At 32.9% G+C, this 24,368-nt stretch overlaps 1 protein-coding gene across 3 annotated transcripts in view; it reads left to right on the plus strand.

Annotated features, from left to right (window-relative positions):
• Window positions 1-24,368, plus strand: part of LOC118186497 (uncharacterized) — a 78,938-nt gene that overhangs the window by 39,901 nt on the left and 14,669 nt on the right. Inside the window, exon 1 of one of the 3 annotated variants that reach the window (XM_085816670.1) lies at window positions 13,620-13,932. The exons of the other annotated variants lie outside the window; for them this stretch is intronic. Coding sequence (XP_085672796.1) covers window positions 13,759-13,932 — 174 coding nt within the window. The 5' untranslated portion in view covers window positions 13,620-13,758. Of the gene's footprint in view, window positions 1-13,619; window positions 13,933-24,368 lie in introns of those variants that run through there. 3 annotated transcript variants of the gene reach the window in all.

A 24,368-nucleotide genomic window follows, 5' to 3' on the forward strand; every position in this document is an offset into this window, starting at 1 on the left:
AATCTTTGCTGATTTTAGAGCATAGATCTTTGGTGTTTTTAGAGCATTGACTGGAAGATACTTGTTATGCAAATTATGCTAATGCAGTTTTTATTTTGGCGTTTTTTGTACTGAAAATGTTTATTTTTAAAATATTAAAAAATTTAATGGTAAGTGTAGTCTTTCTAATAGATGTAAACTTTAAGCATCTTAAGTAAAGTTACTTTATCAGAATTAGGTTCAGATGAAATTTTTTAAAAAGACATCAGTTGAATCCTGAATGATTAAAATAAACCGCATAAAAAAAACTTTATTTTCTTTTTATAAACTGTCTTAAATAAATATCGTGTAAATTACATGTAAAAACAGAATTGAGTATACTCTGCAAGGTTCTTTAAATGTAGAGTTAAAAATATTTCTTAGGCAGATTAACTTTCGAGAGAACTTCATGAAAGACAGAAGAATTACTGTCTTAAATAAATACATAAGCATTGTTTAAGATGATATTCGCTGAATTTCATCTTGAAATTAGAGAAAGTAAGAACAATTAGATTGCATCTGACAGTTGTTTGTATTAAAACAGCTGTCAGAGAAAATAATGAATGATAACTAAATCATTTTAGCGTTCAAAACACTTAATCAGAGTATTAAGTGATCAACTGTTTGTAGACTCTTGTTTCGGTTGTTTCCCCACAGAATATTTTCAGCTTAGTTCATACTCAATGATTGGTTCTTATCCATTGCTATTATTTCTACTATTAATAGAATGCAGAAGAATTCTCTTTTCCGCCAATTTCGAAAGATTAGTGGCAAGAAAAAGATGTTCGAGACCCTTGGATTCCATTCCCCGACTGACCCTCGGTCAAAATCAGGATATCCTTCAGGCAGATGACCCATTTGTGTTTTGCGAAAACCAAATAATTGAATTTAACCCAATCCAATTCAACCCATTCCGCCAAACACTAAATATTGCGTAGAGTTTCTTTCGAGACGCGCTAAAGAAGGAATGGGGCAACTGAGCAATTTCGCATCATTAAATGAACTTCTTACAAATATAAATCTTTTATATATTTTTATGTAGGTAATCTGTAAACCTTAAAATACATTTACTTATCATTTCAACCTGCTCATAGGAATACAATAATACCGAAAAGCATTATTATGTGTTTCTAACTACACATATTACGGTGTAACAGAATCACTATAACAGAATTACTATAACAGAATCATTTGGTTTGCTTTTTTATATTTTCCTTATTCATTTGTAAAATAATGCATTCATTTATTCCTTATATAACATATTTATTCGAGTGTTCTCCACCCCAGCCGGGAGGGGGGAAAAACACGGTGTGTACTATTTCTGAAAAGACAGACGGCTTAAGTGGTCAACTAACACATAAAGACTCTCTTATGTTATATATTTCAACGGACTTATCAATTTCAATAGCATTGTTTTTACTTACAAAAAGTATTTTCCTCTTTGTGCGTATATTTTTCATTACTGCTATAAATCAGAAGATACTTAATCATACGCTGAAAATCGGGAAAGAGGGTATGCGAGAGAGGGAAATATGCGTGTAGATACGAGAATATAAAGCAGTGGGCTAGCGACGCGTTCTAGCAAGAGCAAAAGTGGAAAAGGAGAACGCATTTTGCGGCAACAAGATATGTTCTTTAATATTTACAGTCTTTGCTGAAATATTGGTCTGTGATTGAATAAAAAATATCCGCCATGTTAGGTGTTGCGTAAGATGGCATGGTAGATAACTCTCTTTGGATTCATATAATTATAAACAGTTAATAGCTTCAGGACAGGAATGGTAAGTAGATAAATTAAAATGAAGAATTAAAAGGGACTATTGTCAAATTAAAGTTATAATTTAGGTGTACATATTTTTATCTTACATATACATGTGTTTAGGTTGAACAAAAAATGTGGATATAATTTATTAAAAAGTAGATGTTAAGGCCAAAAGCAGCTGTAATAAATTGGATTTAAACTAGATATAAATTTATAATTCACATCCTAGTACCGTAAAATTTAATTTCAAAATGCAATCTAAAACCTGGTATCTTACAAAAAATAATCAATAAAGTAAAAATAAAACAAATAAAGTAAAAAAATTAGTCTTTTGTTTAAATTTTAAAAGTTGAATAACGATAATTAATTGCGTTTTGCTTCAGAGAAAAATATTTACATTTTTATATATTTTTACATTTTTAATATGAATTAATCATCCGAAGAAAACCTCGTTTCGGTTTCAGTTAAACCCTCATACGTAAATAATAGTTTTATTGCGTGTAATTAATGCGAAGTGTTTGTATGGGGTTTTTTTTTTTTTTTTTTTTTTTCCCTTTCCTCTTAATGAAATAGAACTTAGTTGTTAAGAGTTGTTTTGGTAAGTAAATAAAGTTCATTTTTAAAATGTAAAATTTCCGTACAAATATTTTTAATCCTGCGAATTTTGTGAATTATGGTGGTAGTTCAAACCGTATGAGACATGTTGGATTGCCATTATAAACGTTTCTTGGTACTAGATTCAGAATTTCTTCTTTTATCAAAAAACGTTATTTGATGGAAGTTGATAATGTTTATACCCAGACAGTCAGTAGAAGTTTGTCCTTTCTTAGTTTTATTAAGTTTAAAAAAAAAGCGATTAGATGAGGCCTTTTTTCTAACAGTCTCTCATTATTGATGGTGATAATAATCATATATATCTGAAGAACAGTTTAAATTTATCTTTGGTGCTTATAATTAAATTGATTAATAAACTCAGTTTCAATCATTGTCAATTTTGACGATAATAAATTTATTTTGCAAATCAGTAGTTTTTTGCTTTTGATTTATTCCGGTAGATTGTTTCCATTGCTGTTATGTAACTTAATGAGTTCCTTTTTTATGTAGAATATAATAATTTTATTCTTCCATTTAAAAATTATTATATTTTCTTATGATCGAAAAGTATATTGCCTGTAAAGAAATGGTTCTGATGTGTCTAAAAATAAAGATTAGTTATTCGTCAAGGATGTAGTTTCGGTGTATGAATCCATCTATATCCATCTACGCAGACTTCAAGCTGCAGCGCATCAAAATATCCCCCCCCTCGGGCCATGTCCACAGCCAGAAGTTAAAGATACCGGATTCCTCTACGCAATTAAAATGTTACATATATACATATATATATCTTCTAGATTACTTGCAATGGTGGTGCAACGAAAAGAAATATATATAAGAAAAGGATGAAACTCGCTCATTCGAACAATAGTAATCGTTTGCGGATTATTTTTATTATCATCTGGAGAATATAATATAATGTTACTGCATAATTTTCATATTTTATTAGAAAATTTAATTAACTCTCTTTGCAAATAGAAATATTTCGCATATCTGTAACTACTGTTTAATCTATTCTGAACGAATAATTGAAGTGGCTGTTTCGCAGCATTTTCGTGTGTATGCAGGAAGTGAAAACAAGAAAGAACACCATCAAAACCCATTTATTCTCCTTTTATTAATATTTCTCTCCTTTTTTTACCATGTATCTGTGAAACGATTAACATTTCGATATCAGTGCAGATTCGTAATATTCTAGACAAAAGAGGAACTTGGTGCGCGTGTGGAAACAGGTTGTGGAAAATAGGTCCCGAGACTGGGTCGCTGTCTTGTATGCTAATGACCGGAGCGCAATCTGTTATACGTCGCGTCTTCGTCCCATTTGCTTCAGGGAAGGAAATGAATCCTCATAACTTACGGATCTTTAAGTCCATTCAGATGATAAAAGCCGTTGACCTACTGCTTCCTCTGGTAAAAAAATTTTTTGGAGCTTTCTCTGACTAAAATTTGACACATCGCCAGACGCAGCCTTCTTTCGTAATATTCAGCGGATCGTAACTACTGTTATACACTTGTTTATGAAACTAAATGTTGTCATTACTGAACTAGCTATTTTTGTTCCAAAATACGCAATGTCGTTCGCATTTCACACAGTTCGCTTGTTTGTGCAGTTAATAACCGTTTGATCATACTTCTCAAAACTCAGTGCGCACTATTTCTTGTCTAAATACACCGTGATGCTTGAAAATAAGGCAGATCTTCTGTCTTATTCAGTAATTTCATTTCCGTAAGTGTTAAAGCGAATCAAATATTGCAATAGCTACCGTGCCTGTTTCGTATGATGCATTTCTTTGTTGAGCTTCCATATTTAAACCAGAGCGATCAGTACGCTGCCATGGTTCTTGTTCTCCAGCATTTAATAATTCATAATGTCTGCCGTTGTATTGCATTGAAGGAATTTAAAAATTATTTCTGCTGAAGTACATTATGCTAAATACTACAATTAATATCTGATGGCAATAAACGAGATCAAAATTTGGGGAATTCATCTGTTGGATTAAGTATGGAGATCAGGCGGATTTGTAAATAGGAAAGCGCGATAGTTAGGAAAGCGTTACAAAACTAAACTTCCGTTTAAAACATTTTCAATGTTTTTTTTTTTTTTTTTTTTTTTTTCAAAATAATTATAGTAGTAAATTTGACCGTTCTATGTGGAGCACATCTGTTTGATTTTTGGATATAAATGAGCTGAGTAACCACTATCCCATTTGGGCGGCAGAAATATGTATATCTTGAATTTTAGGCTGCGATTATTTAGATGAAAGTAATTTACGGGAGGAGAGAATTTTAAAAGGATCTTATATTTGGCTTAGTAATATTTTTCTAAAATTTGCTTTAATCCAATATTTTCTGCACTTTTTATGTTCAGTGCGAAACGTTGCTTTATGGTATTAAGTTGCTTCTGTCTTCTGCGATTTCTCTTTGTATCACCGTTGCTTGGGCTTTTTATTTTATATGCAAACAATGTTGGTCACTTGTTAATAAACACTATAATAGAAATATAATTTTATTACTAGTAAAATAGTGAACTAGTGTTTTTGAAAATCCAAAATCATGGTAACATTTTTTCATTTACAGAATTATTTCAGATATGAGACGGCGTCACAGTATAAAATAAATCTGCATTTTTGAGTATTTTATAATATAAGTAAAAATGTGGAGAACCTGTATGTAAGACATCCTGACATACACGAACTTAATGTACTAAAAATTTATAGAATGTAATTTTAAAGGAATAAATCAGAAATATGTTGTTGTTGTGATTAATATAGCTTGTCTGATATCAAAATAAGCCCACGAAATTCATCGCGGCAAAGGAGTACAAGATAACGCCTGTCGTTGGCAAGAGCCTGACGAATCTCACTTGCCTGACCTCATCAGAACTAGCCCACGAAATCATCGTGCCAAGGAATACAAGATTACGCCTGTCACTGGCAAGAGCCTTGGGCGTCATATAAGTGACAGCGCTATTTTTCCCAGTTCCACTCCAGTCTGGAGGAAGAACATCCGACGGGGGTCCCAGGTTCTCCCACTCCTCTTTACCACCAGTCCACACGAGAGGACTTTCGGCTGGCCATATATTTTATTTCCACGCCGCAAAGACACTATACATTTACAGACATTCGTGCCTTCTCCGAGATTCGAACTTCGGCCCTTCGGTATGGTAGTCAGAGTCAAAATCCACTATCCCATTTGGGCGGCAGAAATATGTATATCTTGAATTTTAGGCTGCGATTATTTAGATGAAAGTAATTTACGGGAGGAGAGAATTTTAAAAGGATCTTATATTTGGCTTAGTAATATTTTTCTAAAATTTGCTTTAATCCAATATTTTCTGCACTTTTTATGTTCAGTGCGAAACGTTGCTTTATGGTATTAAATTGCTTCTGTCTTCTGCGATTCCTCTTTGTATCACCGTTGCTTGGGCTTTTTATTTTATATGCAAACAATGTTGGTCACTTGTTAATAAACACTCTAATAGAAATATAATTTTATTACTCCTCAAATATAGAACTTTTTCCATTTTGCATATAAACAGGAACATTTTAATTTATTTTTATTCCATTTAATGTATAATAGTTATTACTAAATAGTAATCTCTTTTTTTTCGTTCCAATTAATGCAATAATGAAGGAGAGTAGTGTAACTCTATTAATTCATCTTTAGTTTATTCACCTAACGGTACTTCAATATGAGTTACTAATTAAATGTCGGTCAGTAAGTCTTAACAATATTCAACTTACACAAGTACAGATTAAAAAAAAATTAATATACACTGCGAAAAAAAGGGGGGAACAGTTCTGTATCTCCCGTTCTACTAAGCCGATTGACGAAATTCAGATTGCGTTTTTCATGTCTCGAAAGCGCGACTTAAGATATATATTAGATTTATATATAGCACTGTTCTAACATAGGTATTTTGACACAAAATCGTACTTTTTCTGAAATAACATACCATTTTTTTTACATATTTCGATTCTACGACTCAAATTATGCGTAAATATTAAATTTTGTAAAATTTGGTATGAAATTTACGGAGAAATTAAAAAATTTAACTTGGCGCATTTTGTTCAGTTAGCGTCAAGAATAATTCACTTGGCGAACCTCTTAATATATGGGAACGTATTTTCTTTTCCCTTCCATTGTGCAGGAGCGGGAGAAAAGTTCAGCTTTCTTAGCTTTTTGTATTGTGCATGAGCGGAAAAAAGTGTGATCGTTTCTACTTTCAAATAATTTTAACAAAGTGCCTAAACCACATTTGATGTTATTATCGCTTTCAACAAATATGCCAAATTTCAAAACGCGCCAATATATAAATTCACAACTGTAATTTTTTGCAGGTATGCTTAGACATACATATACTTTAAGATAATCGTAAAAATTTTATAGATTATAATTCAAAATTGTTTTCGAAAAATTTATAAAAACTATTTAAAAATACAAATTTTAAAAATAACTCATAAAAATTAGGCCAATTTTTTTTTGGAATGAACCTAAATTTCGAAATAACAAAGAAAGAATCAAGTAAGTTTAATAAAAAAGAGATATTAATAAATGTATATCAAATTCAATTAATATTGAGGAGCTAAAATTTTGAGAGCTAAGTTTTTAAAAACTACTCGTGCGATTTGTACAAAACTTGGCAGTTTGAAATAATTTGAGTCCTAAAATCGAAATACGGGAGAGGGGGAAAAAAAAAAAAAAAAAATGTCATTTCAGAAAAAGTCCGATTTTCTTTCAAAATACCTATATTAGAAGAATGCTATATATAAATCTAATACATATCCTAAGTCTCGCTTTCGAGACATGAAAAACGCAAGTTGAATTTCGTCAATCGGCCCAGTAGAACGGGAGGTATAAAATTGTTCTCCCCCCCCCCGCAGTGTACTTTTAATTTCACCACTTCGGGGGGGGGGGGTAAAACTGAAGATAGAATTACTTCAGATTCGATTACTGATCGACAGTAATTTGTAAACGTCAGGAAATCTGCTCTGAAACGCAAAAATATCGAATCCCAGATTCCATAGAACAAAGCACTTAGTTTCAATCCATAACTACACAACTATAAAAAGGATACACTTATCACCGTTATGAAGACAATAGAATTTGACGCATTCTTCGACCATTGTTACTTTCTTTCTAAGGCAAATAGCTAGATCAGCTCGAAATGCCACCTACAACAAGCAGTTCTTCTCGCAAAATGTCATGAGTGAATATTCGCTGATTTTCTAACTTTTCTGTACGCGCTTTACATTTTCATAACATTCTTGTCTGACCGAATATATGTGTGTGACTTGAATCAAAGGGAAGGAAGAGCCATGTGTAACTTAGATTGCACTGTTAGCAAAACTTAAAATTATTATTAAAATTAGTTCATTTAAATCTCAAACATCCAGGCACATATTGTCTGTGCTACGTATAGAGACATTCTCTGGTTAATAGATGAGTTCGTTCGTTCCTCTTGGTTAATACATTTTTGTTTTATTTCAGTTAGCTATGACAAAGCCTTGCTTGGCTATCTGCGTAAGGGGAGATTTGCTTTCCTAAAAGAAATTTTGGAGCAAATTGGCTAATATTCACGTTACGTATGGAGAAAACCACGAAACCGCCCATGTAGCCATGCCTGTTAACTGAGATAGTTAGGTGGAATGAGTAATGTTTAAAGAAAAGGTGTATGATGATGACTCACGATAAATCCTCTGACTAATACTGAGCAGTACACCGTGATGGAAAAGTTTCTTCTCTCTTACACGAAGAAGATTAAAAAAAAGAGGGATACATAGAAAGAAACTCGCGATTTTTGATGCAGTTAATCTCATTGTGGAGGTTTGTCATGAAATCTTGAGATTATTGCTAATTTATGAATGAGAAAACAATCCTTGACATCGTATTAAATTCTACCGTTAATAAGGTAATAGTAGGGTCTTATTAAAATAATTTCTGCTGTTTAGAGGTTTGGAAATATAAGTAATGGAAACGTTGAGATATTGATAGAAAAAGACGATAATGATAAATGCTAAAAAAAAGTTTTTTAGTCAAAGACATTTCTGACGCATTTTCTCAAGAAGCAGCAGAAGGGCTTGAAAAGAAAATGAACATGAAGGCAAAATGACAAGGAATGACTGTAATACGGAATATGCAAAAGTGTTGTAAAGTTGTATGGGTCAATAAATTAAGGTGTAGCTTTTCTGAATGTTTTATAATATTTTCAACATGGCTGTCCGAGAAAACAATATTGTAACTGGATCATTCAGAATAATAACTGGAAAAAACTACGTAATTTTATTAATGTTTAAAATAACTCTATTTTATATAAATGCCATATAAAACCTTTTAAGAGCAGGTATTTTTACAGTACTAGCAATAAGATACAATTTTTGAGTCTCAGTTTCGGATATTCCATGTTTCCGATTGCTCTTGTATATTTAGAAAGATCACTGGACTCCGGATAACCTGTGCATTACTAAGAACGGATAATCGGGAATTTTTTATGCTTTCTTCGATATGAGACTGTCTTAATAGAATATTCCTAATACTTCTGCTTATGTTTTTTACATTTGTAGAATCAATAGGATATGTTTTATTCTGGAGACATGAAAAATGGGCAATGCCCTCACCGGAACTCGAACCTCGATCTCTCGAATACTCGCCGAGTGTACTACAGTTACACCACCAAGGCTTGCAGAAAGGAGAGAGAGAAGATACCTTATACATTAAAAATAATATCTAAATGTATAAGAAAAAGTCTTTGAACTTTGTAAGATAAGCTATTAAATCTGACATTGATATGTACGCAATTAATTGTGAAAAAGCACGTTGTCTTACATATTAGTACTATATAAATAATATGAAATGTCAGAAACATCAACTATTAATCATCATATGCAAAAGCTAGTACACTTGTGATGGAAAAGTTATGAATACGTCTCATCGGCTATTTTAAAAATTGAATCACGGATTTCAATTTTGATTCCGATTTACTATGCAGGGCTATTTGCATGCTTCAGCTATTATGGATATATTTTACGTAAAGGAGTTATTTGAAAAATCTTCAGAAATTTTTTAGCGTGGTAAAATATTCATTTTTAAATTTACACTGGAGAAAATTAAAAAATACGTCTTTATCAAACTGTAAATATTTGTTTGTTATTTGTGAGATCTTAAGCTTATACAGATTATTCTAATGCAAGGCGAGAAACACTGCTTGATTTTATAGTTCTCTGTGTCTCACTTCTAAGCGAATAGTTTTGTCTTACAAGTCATACAAAGGCATTCCTTATTTAAAATGCATAGGGTGGCATGCCATTAGATTCGAAATTCTTTCGACTTCTTTTTACTTTTAGTTTGTTTTTAGGTTTCATTTAAAGTACCCATTAAGATGTTTTCATAAAGTTAGATTTCATTTAAAGTACCCTTTAAGAAAGCAAAATTATAGCCGTAAGTCCTTCTGCATCAGAAGCATAAACTTGAACTTCCAGAGAAGAATTTCTCATTTGCGAAGATTTGTTTACTAGACAGGTGATTTACTGTTTTGACAAATAATTTGATTCTCTTTCAATGCATATCTATGTGACGATCTATTCCCGATATATCTGTTCTTATATCGAACTTTCTATTTTTCTTACGTTGAAACTCGTGTAAGCAGAAGTTAAATTTTGCTCCACAAACGTATGCTGCTGAATCATTCGTAATCGTTTCAATTTAAAGCGTCTTTTGCAGGGCATAAAAGGTTATTGAAAATCTCGGAAGAGAGTCTAGGATACGCTTATTTTCTCACATTTTCACTGAATCGATTAGCTAACAATTTCAGGAAAATTTTAGTTAATTCAAGTGTTTTTGTATCCATCCTTAATGATTTGACCGAAAGAAATTATTGAATAAAATTCCATACATTCTTTTTTTAAAAAAAATTCGTTTTCCAGGAATACTTAATTTAGTCCCTCGTTGGGCACATCTTTATGTAGCTTTCATAGACACTTTCACAGACCCATTTTTCATTCACATTCCTCTCTCTCTCTCGCTTTTTTTTATTTGAATTCAGTGTGAAATCAGTGCCTTTAGCCGACTTTATAAAAACGATCATTGGCACTATTTTAAGTATGTAGAAAAGAAATAAGCCAAAGTTAAAAAAAATTTTCTTAATTAGGGTAGATTTTTATACAAAACCCTATCTATTCTGATTTTGAGCTTTAAAATACGTATATTACTTCTTTAAGAAGAGAGATTAGATCAGTCGCTCTAGAAATCGACAGAAATTTATATAAAATTTTCACCAGACCTAAGGATTGCCCCCCAGACTTTGCATTACTATAACGATTTGTATGCGCACTGTTTATTGGTGATTTGTGTATGGAGGCCTTTGAAAGCGTTCTTGTATCAGCTTTGAAATGGTTTATTGGTGATTAATGTATGGAGGCCTTTGAAAGCGTTCTTGTATCAGCTTTGAAATGGTTTATTGGTGATTTGTGTATGGAGGCCTTTGAAAGCGTTCTTGTATCAGCTTTGAAATGGTTTATTGGTGATTAATGTATGGAGGCCTTTGAAAGCGTTCTTGTATCAGCTTTGAAATGGTTTATTGGTGATTTGTGTATGGAGGCCTTTGAAAGCGTTCTTGTATCAGCTTTGAAATGGTTTATAGTTGACATCTTTTTTAATTACTCCGGTTTAAGAATTTTTTGCATTTTCTTTTTATTTCTGAAGTCTCCCAGTTGCACAAATCGTATCTGAGATTGAGACTGTTTTTTATGTGTATATTTTCTATATCCTTGGATGTCAGAGTTTCCGCTTCATTACAGTTGAAAAATTCAGCAGCATCATTACAGTTGAGACCTGAATCGTGAGAATAAACCAATGAAGGTAGTTGTCGAGTCTAGGGACATGTCTGGTGCTGTTAAATCAGAAACAGAGAGATATGCAGAATTAATAAAACATGAATTAACGTTTGATAACTGAAGCTTTTTAAGAGGCGGTACGAAGGAGCTGAAGAGTCTAAATACGTGTTTACGAATGTAAGATTCTTCTGGATCGAAGCTGAAACTCTGACATCCAAGGATATAGAAACTATACACATAAAAAAGAGTCTCAATCTCAGATATGATTTGTGCAACTGAGAGTTCAGAAATAAAAAGAAAAATGCAAAAAAATTCTTAAACCAGAGAATTTTTATATGCTTCAAATCATTTTGCTTTGTGCCTAAAGTTCTGTCCATTTTGCGCATCCTGAAACCAGTCAATATCTATAACACAAGCTCGCGTCCATTTTTCGAAAACGCGTTTCGGCGTTTTAATCTATCATGTTAAAGGGAGCATATCAACACCATTTACCAGGTATCTCATCTTTGAACTGCAAAAAGTATACGGGCAAACAAGATGCTCAGGAAAGGACATGAAATACAGCAGCTATAACGCTCTTTGAGGAAACGTGACCTCATTTTCCGGCTCGCCGAATGCTACTTGAACTTCTCCACATTGCACCTAAGTTTACCGCTTTAATATGAGTAAGTTTAGAAGAATTCCAAAATGAATATCAAATACTTAAATGCATGGATTCTATCTTTAAATGTATTCCTCTTCCTCCTTTTGTTCTTCAATTTTTCATTCCTCTTTGCGTTCTTTTAGAATTTTTTCTTTAAGTGGTTTTCATGCTTTCGGTTTTCCCATTTTTCTCTTTTCCCTATTATTATGGGTTTCCCGTGCAGAGGGATTGTCCCAGGATTCCAAAGTTTACGTGGTATACGAATTTATTCTTCTCCCATTCTTTACACTTTTAATAAGTGATTGCCGAACATATTAAGATTACTCAATATCTCACTTGCTCTGAAGAGTGTCAGAAATATTTCGGTAATTTTCCATGATTCGTAACCTTCCCATGAATCATGTAAAATTTTTTAAATTTTCTCTTGTTCTGGTTCGTATAAAATTGTTATGGGACTCTGCTTTTACATTTCTTGAATAACTGTACAAAATTAACCCGTCTTTATTTAGAAATAAGTGAAAATTCCGAAATAAAGCGAAAAAAAATATTTGTAAGTATATAGCAGAAGTCCCATAAAAGGCAGAGACGGACCACAGGGGTTGTCATGGTGAGATCCCATAGTTGTACCGCGGCAAAAGCGAAGCAGTCTGGTTAGCATTGCCACAAGCGACATTTGAAAGGAGCTGCAGATTTTTATAAAATTTTTGAATTAAATTGTATTTTAAATATATTCAGATTAAAAATACAATTAAGATTTATAAGGATGTATATATATTGCCTTTAAATTATACAGTTTGTTAAGTATGCCAATTAAAACATAAATTTAAGATCTTATATCACCTCGAATGCCAACTTTCTGAAATATGTGTTTCCAAAATTGTCTGGGAGCTGGTTTTAAACAATATATAAATGCGATTATTAGTTAAAAGCCAGTTTGTCTGTTAGCAGTAGATGCTTTACACATTCCTTTTACCTCTCCTTATCTCTCGATTGGAATTTTTGTAATGGCGTATAATAAAATTATAACCAAAAAAGACAGATACCCAGCGGTCACACCTGAGTTATTGCCGAGAATTTTGGAATCACTAGTGAATTTGTACAACTGTGGCGATTCGAATTAGTCTCATTAGAAGGTGTAGAATAATTTGAAGGTAGAAGAGCATAAATCCTAAATCATGAAAGTTTTAAATTTCTATTTAATTTTTTTCAATACTTATAGTTAAGTATATTAAGTATTATAAAATGTTTATTCATCTCCGTTTGACTGAAATTTTGGATTCCTACACTTCTACATTGAGAAACGTTTAGGAAAGTTCAGTTTAGGCGCGACTGGAAAAAAGCAGACGCGAATTTTTGGCGCGAAGTTGCATAATTTGAAGCGTCGCGTTCCTCATTTAACGGAAGAAAAGGGCACCTCGGGAAACAGTTTTGTTCGGGGAGCAAAAATGTCTGAAGCCAGATAGTTTCACCTCATTGCATGTCTGCCCTTGCATTAAGGTGAAATGTGTCTGCATTTGAATGTTGCGAAGACGCTGATCTGCGGAGAGAAATCGTAGTCATAGAGCAACTGCCCATCCCAGCTGCGCATCCGGTTAAAAACAGCCTTCCGTGACCGCAAGACGCTGTAGCTTGCATAGAGAGAACAATAATATAAAAAATAAATCCAAAACGCAGAACTTCAAAAGACAACGCCAGAAAAATACCGTTGTATTTTAAGTTATATTTTTCTTATCTATTCATTTTCTGCGTAAAGTAGTCGTAGTGTCGTCGAAAGACGACGGATGCGATTGGCCGGCGGCGCTGGAGATATATCGGCCGCTCCGATTGAGCAGACGTCCAGTCTGCTGGCCAATCAGAGCGAGCGGAGGTTTGAGGGTTCCGAGAACCGACGAGATCTGGTAGTTCAATGAATGGCTCGAGCGGCAACCGGTGCAATTTCGTCTGCTCTTTTGGCTGACGCGATCAGTTTGGTAGGTGCAGAGCTCGCTGCAAGGGACAGTGAACTTTTATGCTGGCGCTTGAATAGGATGTGGATTCTGAAGCGTATCTGTTGTTGCATTCCTTTCTCGTCTATCACTTCAAAGGTATGTGGCGGCAATTTATGTGTTTAGCCATAAGCATAAGATGAGATTCTTTTCTGTTCGAGTGGTCTCTGTCTAGGTTTAGCGTATTTTTGTTTTAACCAACTGAATTCTTTTCGCTTTTATTTTACGTATATATATATTATTCTAATAGTTCATTAATTTCTTATATCACGAGTATTGGACTAAAGCAATTCGTATTCCGAAATCTAACGTCTTCAGCAGAATTTCTGAACTGCGTCATAATTTGTGCTTGCGTAGAATTTGAATTTAAGTAAGAAATGTTTTAGCAAATATGTAATAAATGTGCGTAATTGTGATTGTGTATGCACATAAGCTTATAACTGTTTCTCATTGTGTTTAAAATTTTTCTGTCTTAATATTCATTTTTGACATGTGTTATATATCTTCATCTGTGAAATGCCACCTGTATGTGTTAAACGGAGTTGGAACTTTTCTTGTGATTGCAATATTATATAAATTACTGACACTTTTTAATATATTTTAAAAATAAACAATTTTGAAGTCTTATTTTTTTGTCTGTTAGTTAAAATTCTAAAAATTTGGTTATAAATTAAATGCATCGAAATGATTATTTTATATTTACTTTTACGATTTTTTCCATTTCCCCCCTATGTTTGTATCGAAAATACGCTTCGGAAAGATGTAGATGTTTTGGATTGCTTAATGCGTAGAAAACCATCCTTATGTAATTCATTTGTAGGAGAGTCGACCGGATGACAAATGTAAAATTCATACTTCTTAAAAGAATCTTATAAAATTCCCGATGCTTCGTCAGTTGTTGCTGGGTAATGAGTCATTGCCATTAATTTTTAGTAAGCAGAAGTGTCTGCAATGTGATGGATTATTTCATCCACAGTATTGCGTCATGGAGTGACGTCATAATCTCTGACGTCATCTCCGCGTTCCATCTTGGAAAGTCATATCTCAGTTTCGCTTCGCCGAAAGTGGCGTGCGGTCAAAAGATGGAATTTTCTTTCAGGAGAATTCTTCTGATAAGGATAGTTACATACTTGAAATGTTCGAATATTGGGATACGCTAGACATCTAAAAAGGTGAGATTTTTATTTTTATTATACATTTAGTATTTTAGCTCGAAACATAATCTTTTATATTTAACCAGTTTATAAACAGTTCCTAATAGTGAAATTGAATCTTGATTTTATTATAACTTTTATTCAGTATTCTTTGTAGAATTAATTTTAAGATTCTGCTTCAGAAAATATTCCCAAGGTCATAATTAATTATCGCATATTAATGTTATCAAGTAAAAGTAACTTTTTTAAGAAAAAAATGGATTAAACTTTTCTTGTGGCTTTTATGTAGTGTTGGGTGATACCTTTGTTCTAGGAATAACTTATAGTAAAGTAATTTTTATTTTTGAAAAAGAGATTATAATAAAATTATTTTTTCTTAAGCATGAAAGTAAAGTTTCCAATTAATAATTGGTATTATGAAATTAAGCAATATTTTCTCCCGAAGAATAAGTTTTTTACATCATTATACGAAGTGAAGGAAGTAGGATAATCGCGAAAATTTTCGCGTATTATATTTCAATGGAAATATCCATTTTGACCGTTCCCAAATCCATTTGGCCTTTTTTTTTTTTTTTCCCCTCTTGTGACGTCTCTATGTGTATAAACAGAATAAAGGATTTTTTTTTTTTTTTTCCAAAAGAGACTATAAAATGGATTTAAAACCAGTTTGTGTATGTAGTTAGTCTAACAATATTAATGTCACTTTATTGTTGTAAATATCTAATAGTATTTAATATCAGTTTATTGTCGTTCTAAAAATAATATGTAATAGGTTGTACAAGGAAGTCATATGGTATCCACATCCATATTTTATTTGTTAATCATAATTTTATATCGAACATAGCCATTTGATTGTTAAATGTCATCACCAGTTAAGGACATTAATATTTATTTAGTAATGAAACAAGATTTTTGAACTACTAGGTTTTAAATCATTTCTTTCAGTACTGATGTAATGGAATTAGCTTAAGAAAGTATTTCATTCATTACAAAGGTAATGAAATTAGTTTAAGTCCTTTGTATTACAAATCTATTAACACTTAGCATGTTAGCAGTAAAAGTGAGTTTTCGATGAACTTAATGTTTGAAATACTCCCGTAGATCTTGGAGGTATCAAATGCACCAAATACTACTGTAAAATATATTAATAAAACAGTGCGTGAAGATATGATTTTGCCTTAATGATGCCCAATTAGGTAATATTTTTAGGATTACACCTTATCTGTTGATGTTATTGAAATTATATGCTGTACATCTTATTGTTTCGATGCGAAGAAGTATACTTCAATTTCTGGAAGAGGACAATTCTTATTCCTAAATTTTAAACTTTTTCGAACTATCTTCATTGAGTATTGCGTTTTATAACCTTAAAATTAATTTCAAATTAGTGAATGACTATACTTGCAAAATGCGCATTACATGGTATTAGTTTCCTTGAATAATAGAATGTTTAAGAAATTTAATTTACACAGTTGCACTAAAAAGTGGACGAAAAGTTTAATTTTCACAGTTGCACTAAAAAGTGGAAAATAATTTTTCAGCTAATAGTTTTGGATTTTGAATAAATATTGTGGAAGAAATGTAAGCAAATTGAATATAATACAGTACAAAGTCCGAAATCTGGAATTCAGTACAAAGTCCGAAATCTGGACTCGTCGGGACTTCGGCAATTCCAGATTTGGGATTTTTCCGGATATTAGATCATCAGTTTAAATCTAGTAAGATGGCATGTAGAAATTATAAAATTAAAAATATGAAATCGTGATTTATTAAATAATGGAAGTATTTATGATCTAAAGGGTATCCAAATTTACAAACAAAAAACTTAATATTTATTTGTTTACCGTATTAAACATTTCTTTCAATGTAAGTTGTTTAAGTTCCTTCGATTTTTGTGCTTTCTCTTTAACCCTTTCCGGCACGCTACCTTTTAAAGACGGAGTTTAGATTTTTTTAAAAAAAGGAGTACACAAGTAAAATTTTGTGAAGATAGCACTTATCTGTAGTGTGTGCCCAAAGTGGCACACTGATTGAATAGAGCTTCAAAAAGAATGCTGAAACGAGCATTGTTGTCAATGAACGGACCGATGAGATGTGGAGAAACAAAGAGTACAGACTCTCAGTTGTCCTAGCTTATCGGTGAGCCCGGTCTGGCTACACCTAGGGTTCACCGTTTGATTTTAGGCAAGATTTCAAGGTGAAAATTTAAAACTAATATACAATAAGGAGATTAGCATACAGCCAAAAAAATAACATAGAAATTTCTTTTTCAAACAATTCCTTTTATACCCTAAAATATCTGGAAGATTTCTTTGAAAAATGCGGGTCAATAAAAAACTAATCATGGCTAAAATATATGGACTGGTTTGTGTTGAGCTGCCATCTACTATAAATAAAGAAGGTTCAGAGTAACCTATAGTAACCTGTAAATCCTTTTTCATTCAATTTATTTGTGCGTGCAGAAGGAAATTTTTAGGTTTGTCCAGACCGGACACACTGTGCCGCAAAGTGTTAAGTCTGTAGACAATCATAATCTCTTGTTCAGTTACATTGTTGAAGTCCTGTAACTGCTGTTTCAAGAATTCCGACTAACTTGTCAATTGAAATTTTCTCGTTTTCAGTAACTTCTTTGTCACTTTCATCAGTAACGGTAGCGGCACATTTTACTGCTATCACATCTCTTAAATACCCCAATGTATTACGGTGCGCTTTTACGTTTTAATTACGTATGACCAAGAACATTGTGATAATAACCCCCCTTTTTTTATTTTTAGCGCATATAAAAAAAAATTGTAGGCATTAAAAAATTTGGATTTTTATTTATTTTATATATTAGTGTCTATAGAACACTTGCTTTTAAATATCGGAAAATTACTCCCTCTAATTGTCCTAGCAATGAAATATGTGACGATCCTTTCCTTCAAGGTCTCCTGATTAAGAATATTAAGGTTAGATTCAATTTATATGAAATCTCTCTTTGAAATTTAAAAGTTCATCGTTAACATTAGTATCATAGTAGTTGATAGCCGTCAATCAGTCGGATTGGAAAAATCAGTAAATTACGATAAAGAAACTGTATTAAATTTTTGGACTGATATTTTTTATTATTTTCCCCCAGTTTTAAAATCCTTCTGCAGCGTAAGCTCTAAGTAAAACGTATTTTATAAGCCATAAGTGAATATATAGGTAAGGCCATTGCAAACTGAAACTGTCGCCCAGGCTCGTCATAGGTGGTTGAATGAAATGTTGTCTGAATGGCTTTCATACATCTTATCATGCATAACATGAGTAGGAGCCATTTGCCTGCTGAAGTTCACCCCTCCCCAGGGGCGGGGACAGATATTGCACAATTTCCATCTCAGCTAGCGAACGAATATTGAAATGAAGGAATGATGTTTAGGTTTGATTATGGTGACAATGGATATGAGTCTGCATATCAGCAAATAAAAAGCAACTATTTTCCAACAGTTCTGTCTTCAAATGGATAAGATGTATGCCCACCTGTTGATGCGGTGGGTTTTGCATAATGTGACCAGACTTTTCTGAAGTCACTGCGGGATGCGATTATATTTTAGGCGAGGTACATAAATTTACTGTGTCAAACAATTAATGTACTTAGCATCCCCCACTTCAGCTGCATGCATGTGCCATTGAAACCACCCTAAGGAACTTTGCAGTACCCAACGTAATTATGTGGGAAATCTCTCTCCATTTCGGTCAATTTTATATTAATTTTAGTTTTATATTGTGATAAATGTTTAGTTTTTTTAATATTTCACATCTATCGAAATCGTCTTTCGTTTCTAGTGTAGAATTGAGTGCCCCTTCGATTAGCGACAAAATTTTGTTCAGTTTGGATGATGAAACCCCATTTCTGGTTCGACCATGATCACCAGCGCGCTCGACCATGAATGATTGGTATTTTTGTCATAAAACATATTTTATTATTTATAACTGACCAAAATCTGAACGTAAATTATTTATAAATATGGGACAGAATTGGGATCTTACGACGTGATATGGCAGTGAAACAGACAATCAGGTTGGCCGCTATATCCATTTAAGAATTCCTGTTGTTTAGATCAGCTAAAATTAACGAAATTAGGAAATAATGAAAACGAAATGAAAAGTAATGTTTCCTTTCATTTATTTACATACATACATACATTTAAGTTCAGAATATGAAGCAAAACGAATAATAAAATATCAAACATTTAAAATAATGAATGTTTTAATAATAAATTTTAATTTTAGCAGTAGTTGGCTTTCTTAAATTTCACATGAGTAGCAACATTCGTAGAGTTTACTTCTGAAAGGGATATGATTTTAAATGCGTGGTCACTAAACGTGAAAGAAAAATAACAAAAAGCAGATGGAGATTTTTCAAATTACGTTGTATATATAAGGCTCGATGTATAAGTCCTAACTAACCGGGAAATTGTAGAAAACTGTCGGACAGCTTTTCATCCCCTCTGGTCTCTTAGCTGAAATTATCACTAAGTAAAAATTCTAAATAATACTGTTTTTATTAATGCGTCAGCGTTACACAAACTAAAAAAAATTCAACAGGAACAAACTCCGCTAAGTTTTTAACGCACGTTAAAGCTTTTAACACTTGTAACGTAAATCGAATACTGTATGTGTAACATTAACAAAGCCTAGTTTAAACCTTGGCATCCTTGAGTAATCGCGCGCGAAAAAAATTACTGCAAGCAAAATCTTTGCCGACAAGCTAAATTGCAGCTGCAGAAAATCTAAAGAATAACGACCAACTTACTACATGCTCCCTGTCAAAAATTTGTAGAGTCCAGGTGGGTTAACTTCTATCTGAAATTGGAGTAGCAGGAAAGTACACAGAAGAAGTACCCTTTATTAACTCTTTAAAATTTACAATGCGTCAACGCGACGGTAACTGAAAATCACGTAATTAAACTAAAATTTGAAGATATTAACAACCGATAGACCTAGCTACAGGGCTCAGCGAGATACCCGTAACTTAACCCCCCCCCTTTTAAGCTAGTGGCAGCAGATAAATGTAATTAAAATACTTGAACCAGCAATAAGCAAACGTACCTACAGCAGCTAACTCTTCCTTTCTCCTATCGAAACTCGGCTTTAACTACTTCTTTTAAAGTAGAAAATTTGCATTTCCTTCCGCGCGCTACAACATTAACTATTTTGGCACTGACAATGAAGGCTACAAACTTTTTAACTTGAATCATATTTATACCTGAAAGTAACATCATCAGAACTAATCTGCAATAGGTGCAAGTTGACGAAAGCGCATGTTGTAAGTATTAAAGAAAAGCCAAAATAGTAAGATCATAATACAAATCTTACTGATGTTCAAATTATTCCTGTTGTGGCAAATCTGAGAAAAAGCTGAGGGGAGAGAGATCCTTTCTAAATGAACTAGATTAAATTCCAGATTCAGTATTAATATCCTGTTTTTTTCCCTCTTTCATCGTGAAAAAGCTGTAGTTACAATCCATATCATCCAGAAAACGGGAAAAACAATACTAGTATGCATAGGGGAATGTGATAAAATGAAGAATTTGCTTAAGTATGGAAAACTAGTTTATGTCAGTGGCGTGTTAATTTCATTAGCAATATTAAAGGTTAAAAATATTTGTTTTAATAAACAGTTCTTTACCATTAAATAAGAAAGTTTACCTTTTAAAAAATTGTTTCTAATAATTTCTTTATGCCCCTGCTTTCTTCAGTTCTTAGCCTCATTTCAGAAGTTTAGTATCTGTTGCAGGCAAATAAAGATGCAAAGTAGAATGAAATGAGATTCCGCATTCCGGAATAATTCAGAAAGTTGTCATCATTGCATTTTCCTCGTGCTAAGCCCTGAAATTTAAAATATGAAGAGCAGTCGTATATTTCACAGCTATTTGAAAAATAAAAAAGTTTAAAAAAATAATAGTGGGAAATAGGCTTAGTGGTGAATGCTAGCTAATCAGAATATGCAAACAGGATATAGCAATTGGGCTTAATTATCAAACATTACAATTCATTTTTTAGACAGAACATATCAGTTCAGTAAAGCTCTATTTCTGACAAAATTTATGCTAGAAACTCTTTGTTTAACGTTCGGCTGCGAATTTTCAAGCGATTGAATTCCGTTAAAAATTAGGATTATTAAATATAGCTTCCATTGCTCAAAAACTGTTACCTTTTATATGGAATTTAATGTGTTGTTTATTATTGTATTGCGTAGATTTTGTGTTACAATTACTAGAATTATGCATGCAAACTTTCCTGAAATGTTGCTGCTCAGAAATAAAACATATATCAAGCTAATTTTGAAAAACTACATCAAAACTCTTGTGGCTATTGTAGTCAAGTAATTTATGGAGGTGAACGTTTCCTGTGCTACTATAGACGCTTAATATCTGTGTATTAGAGAGAGAGAGCGGAGCTTTTAAAGGCCTTTTCTAACAGCTGTGAAATACCGAAGTGTCAAAGGTCTTTCCCTTCTGAATGATAAAAATATTCTGGTAAACGGGGAGAGAAGTTTAAGGATTTCTTTCTTTCTTGCCTTGTTACCTATGCTGCATTTCTATGTCGATTTCTATTATTTCAACGAATTAATCACCCATCGCTTCCTGGAGGATAGTAAAGTCATCGATGAGAACGGAATTTTTTCCTGTCCAGTGTGTTTTATTTTTATGTATTTTGTCACGGACGTCTGGCTGCTGGCAACAGTGAAGAGTTCGTTGGAGATGACGTCAGGCCTCACTTCCGCCAGTCACAGATGTTCAAGTCAAAACGGTGTTTGGAAGAGAAAGTCCAGTATTTGTCACACCCCGGATGTCGTCGTCACCTGATGAACTAGATTTTTTGAAAGCTGTGATGAAAGCACTTTCCGGTTATCTAAACTGACTTCAGTTACTTGAGGGAAACAGCAAAAATCATCGAAATCTTGTATTAAGGAATGATATCCATACAAAAGTAGCGGTTTCTTGAATGCTTTGGTATTTTCTGTATCTTACTTCTTTTTAAGGCCCACCAGCGGCCGAGCGGTAAAGTCGCTGAACACTGGTAGTTCGGTCCGAGGTTCGAATCCCGCGAATGGGCTGGCTGCATGTGTGTTTTTGTGGTTTTCCCCATGTGTAACGTGTATACGAGCCAGTTTCCCTTAGAAGGTTCTCCACGAAGGCATCCCTCCCCATAGGCAGATAGCCCTAGTGAGCTTTGCCATAATTAAATACACCACACACCACCACACTTCTTTTTAAATTCTTCCGCCCATTGATTTACAAAAATTTGTTTTTGATTTAAATTTCTAAAAATGTACTTTATTAATCTATTTTTCCGTGCTTTTTAACGACTCGGTAAAGTTGCATATATTGAGAAATATTTCTAGGCTGTACCTGTAAGCATTCGTCGCAGGTTTCCTGTGAGGTTATTTACTATTGTAATTTACTCTACCATATTAAACACTGTAGAAATTTTAATAAGACTTTCAGTTTAAATTATGAATGAAGATTTTAGTAAATGGTATTTTTGGAAGAGTTACTTATTGTTAAAAAAAGGGGGAAAATAAATAATTCGAGACTATTTTTGAAAGAAACTAACGTTCAGTATTTTATATTTTGCATTTGTAGTGTATGTCAAGGTGTAATTAACTGTAAATTTTTTTTTATTATTTATTCGTACACCTGGACGTATTTACGAATGTGTTCGCGAAATGTGCAAAATGAAGTTAATATTAAGAAATGTGCTATTGAGGTTGACGTTGCCAGTGACAGGTATTAGTGCATGTGTTAGTTTAGCATTTGTTTTCTTTTTTCTCTCTCTCTCTCTCTTTTTTTTTTTTTTTTTTTTTTCAATGTATGTCAAATGCTTCCCTTTCGCGTCTATTATACTGTCTAAAAGTGAAGTTTTATGGCTGTCATATTTGTTTCACAAGTAAAATTTCATTTGAAAATTTATCTCTTCTTTTTATTATTTAGATTGGCTTATATGTCATCTAACATCAATCACGAGTATACGTTGCTGATCGTGAATATGCATATATAGTCATAAAATTGCCCCTAAACGGTATAGTGCTTAGGGAAGCCTACTGTGGTCCCGAAGGGCCCGGCTTCGAATCCCGGCGAAGGCATGGTTCTAACTATCCTTTCCTTCATAGGGGTAACGGTGGGCACTTGTCAGGTGCCTCCACAATAAAATGGCCGCCTCTTTTTGCCTTAGGAGTGGCTAACTCTGAAGTTCCCGTCATTGGATTGATTTAAAAAAAAGGTAATGAAATGTCAATTTTCTCATATGTAAGAAAACGGGTCCCTGAATCCCAATCGGTTCATTGTTGGCTGAACCCGTCAGCCTATTAATCATTATTGGCAAGAAAGTTGTCCATACCTCAAGAGGTCCAATTATTTACAACCGCGTTTCTAAAAAACTCAGTCCACCTCAATTCCGAGTCCATCAGTATTATAACCGTACTTACTCAGGTACTTCTCTGTACAAATTTAAAATTGCTTAAATTTTTTATCTGACACTTTTGTCATAATTCTTCAGAAATAATTTTATTTATAGTCGTTTATGGTGGATGTAAAAGTCTATTTGTAGTAGTTTTGTTATCAGTACACTACTTCAGAGACATCCATTTGAAGTCCAGAAAATGAGTTCAACTAGAATTGACTAAATTCTTTGTTGCATCTTTCGTGAATTATTGTAAATGATAAAACATTTTATTTATCATTAAGGAAAGCCTTATATTAGTTGAATATAAATACGAAGTACTAATATTTCATTTCCTTAAAAAAATTCAGCTATAATAATTTATTTGGTATTACTCTAATCTTATAGTAATTTATTTGGTATTACTCTAATCTTATAAATGTGAAGAAAAGAATGACTTCGACATTTGAAAACCATCAATGTCTGTCTGTATATGTTCTGATAACTTTTTTCCTTCTTTTTATTCATTTTTTAAATACAATTACATATTTTGATTCCGTCTGATCATAAGTACATCGATTTATTACCACATTTTCCCAAAAGTTATAAAGAATTTTTTAAAAAAATTACAAAGGTTAGGACATGTATGCAGGATGTCCGAGACAAAACACTGTTATTTGAAACACTTAAACTGAGCATAATAAACAACTTCGACAATGGTGTGCGCCCTAAATATCGCGACAAAGACATCGCGGACGAAAACGTCGCTGAGAAAATAATGCAAGGCGAAAATGTCGTCGTACAAAATATCGTGGGAGAAAGAAAGCAAGAAGGAAACATCACAGTTGTAAAACATCGTGGTGCAAAAAACACCGTGGTCCAAAGCTAAAGCAGTTCAAGAGCATCGCAGTTTTAAAATATCGTGGTAAAATAAATAAATAAATAAATAAAACACCTATAAATCATCGCGTG

Source organism: Stegodyphus dumicola, chromosome 5, assembly GCF_044657685.1.
Source record: "Stegodyphus dumicola isolate Sdum_Otavi_A_Nest chromosome 5, ASM4465768v1".
NCBI classification, from domain to species: domain Eukaryota; kingdom Metazoa; phylum Arthropoda; class Arachnida; order Araneae; family Eresidae; genus Stegodyphus; species Stegodyphus dumicola.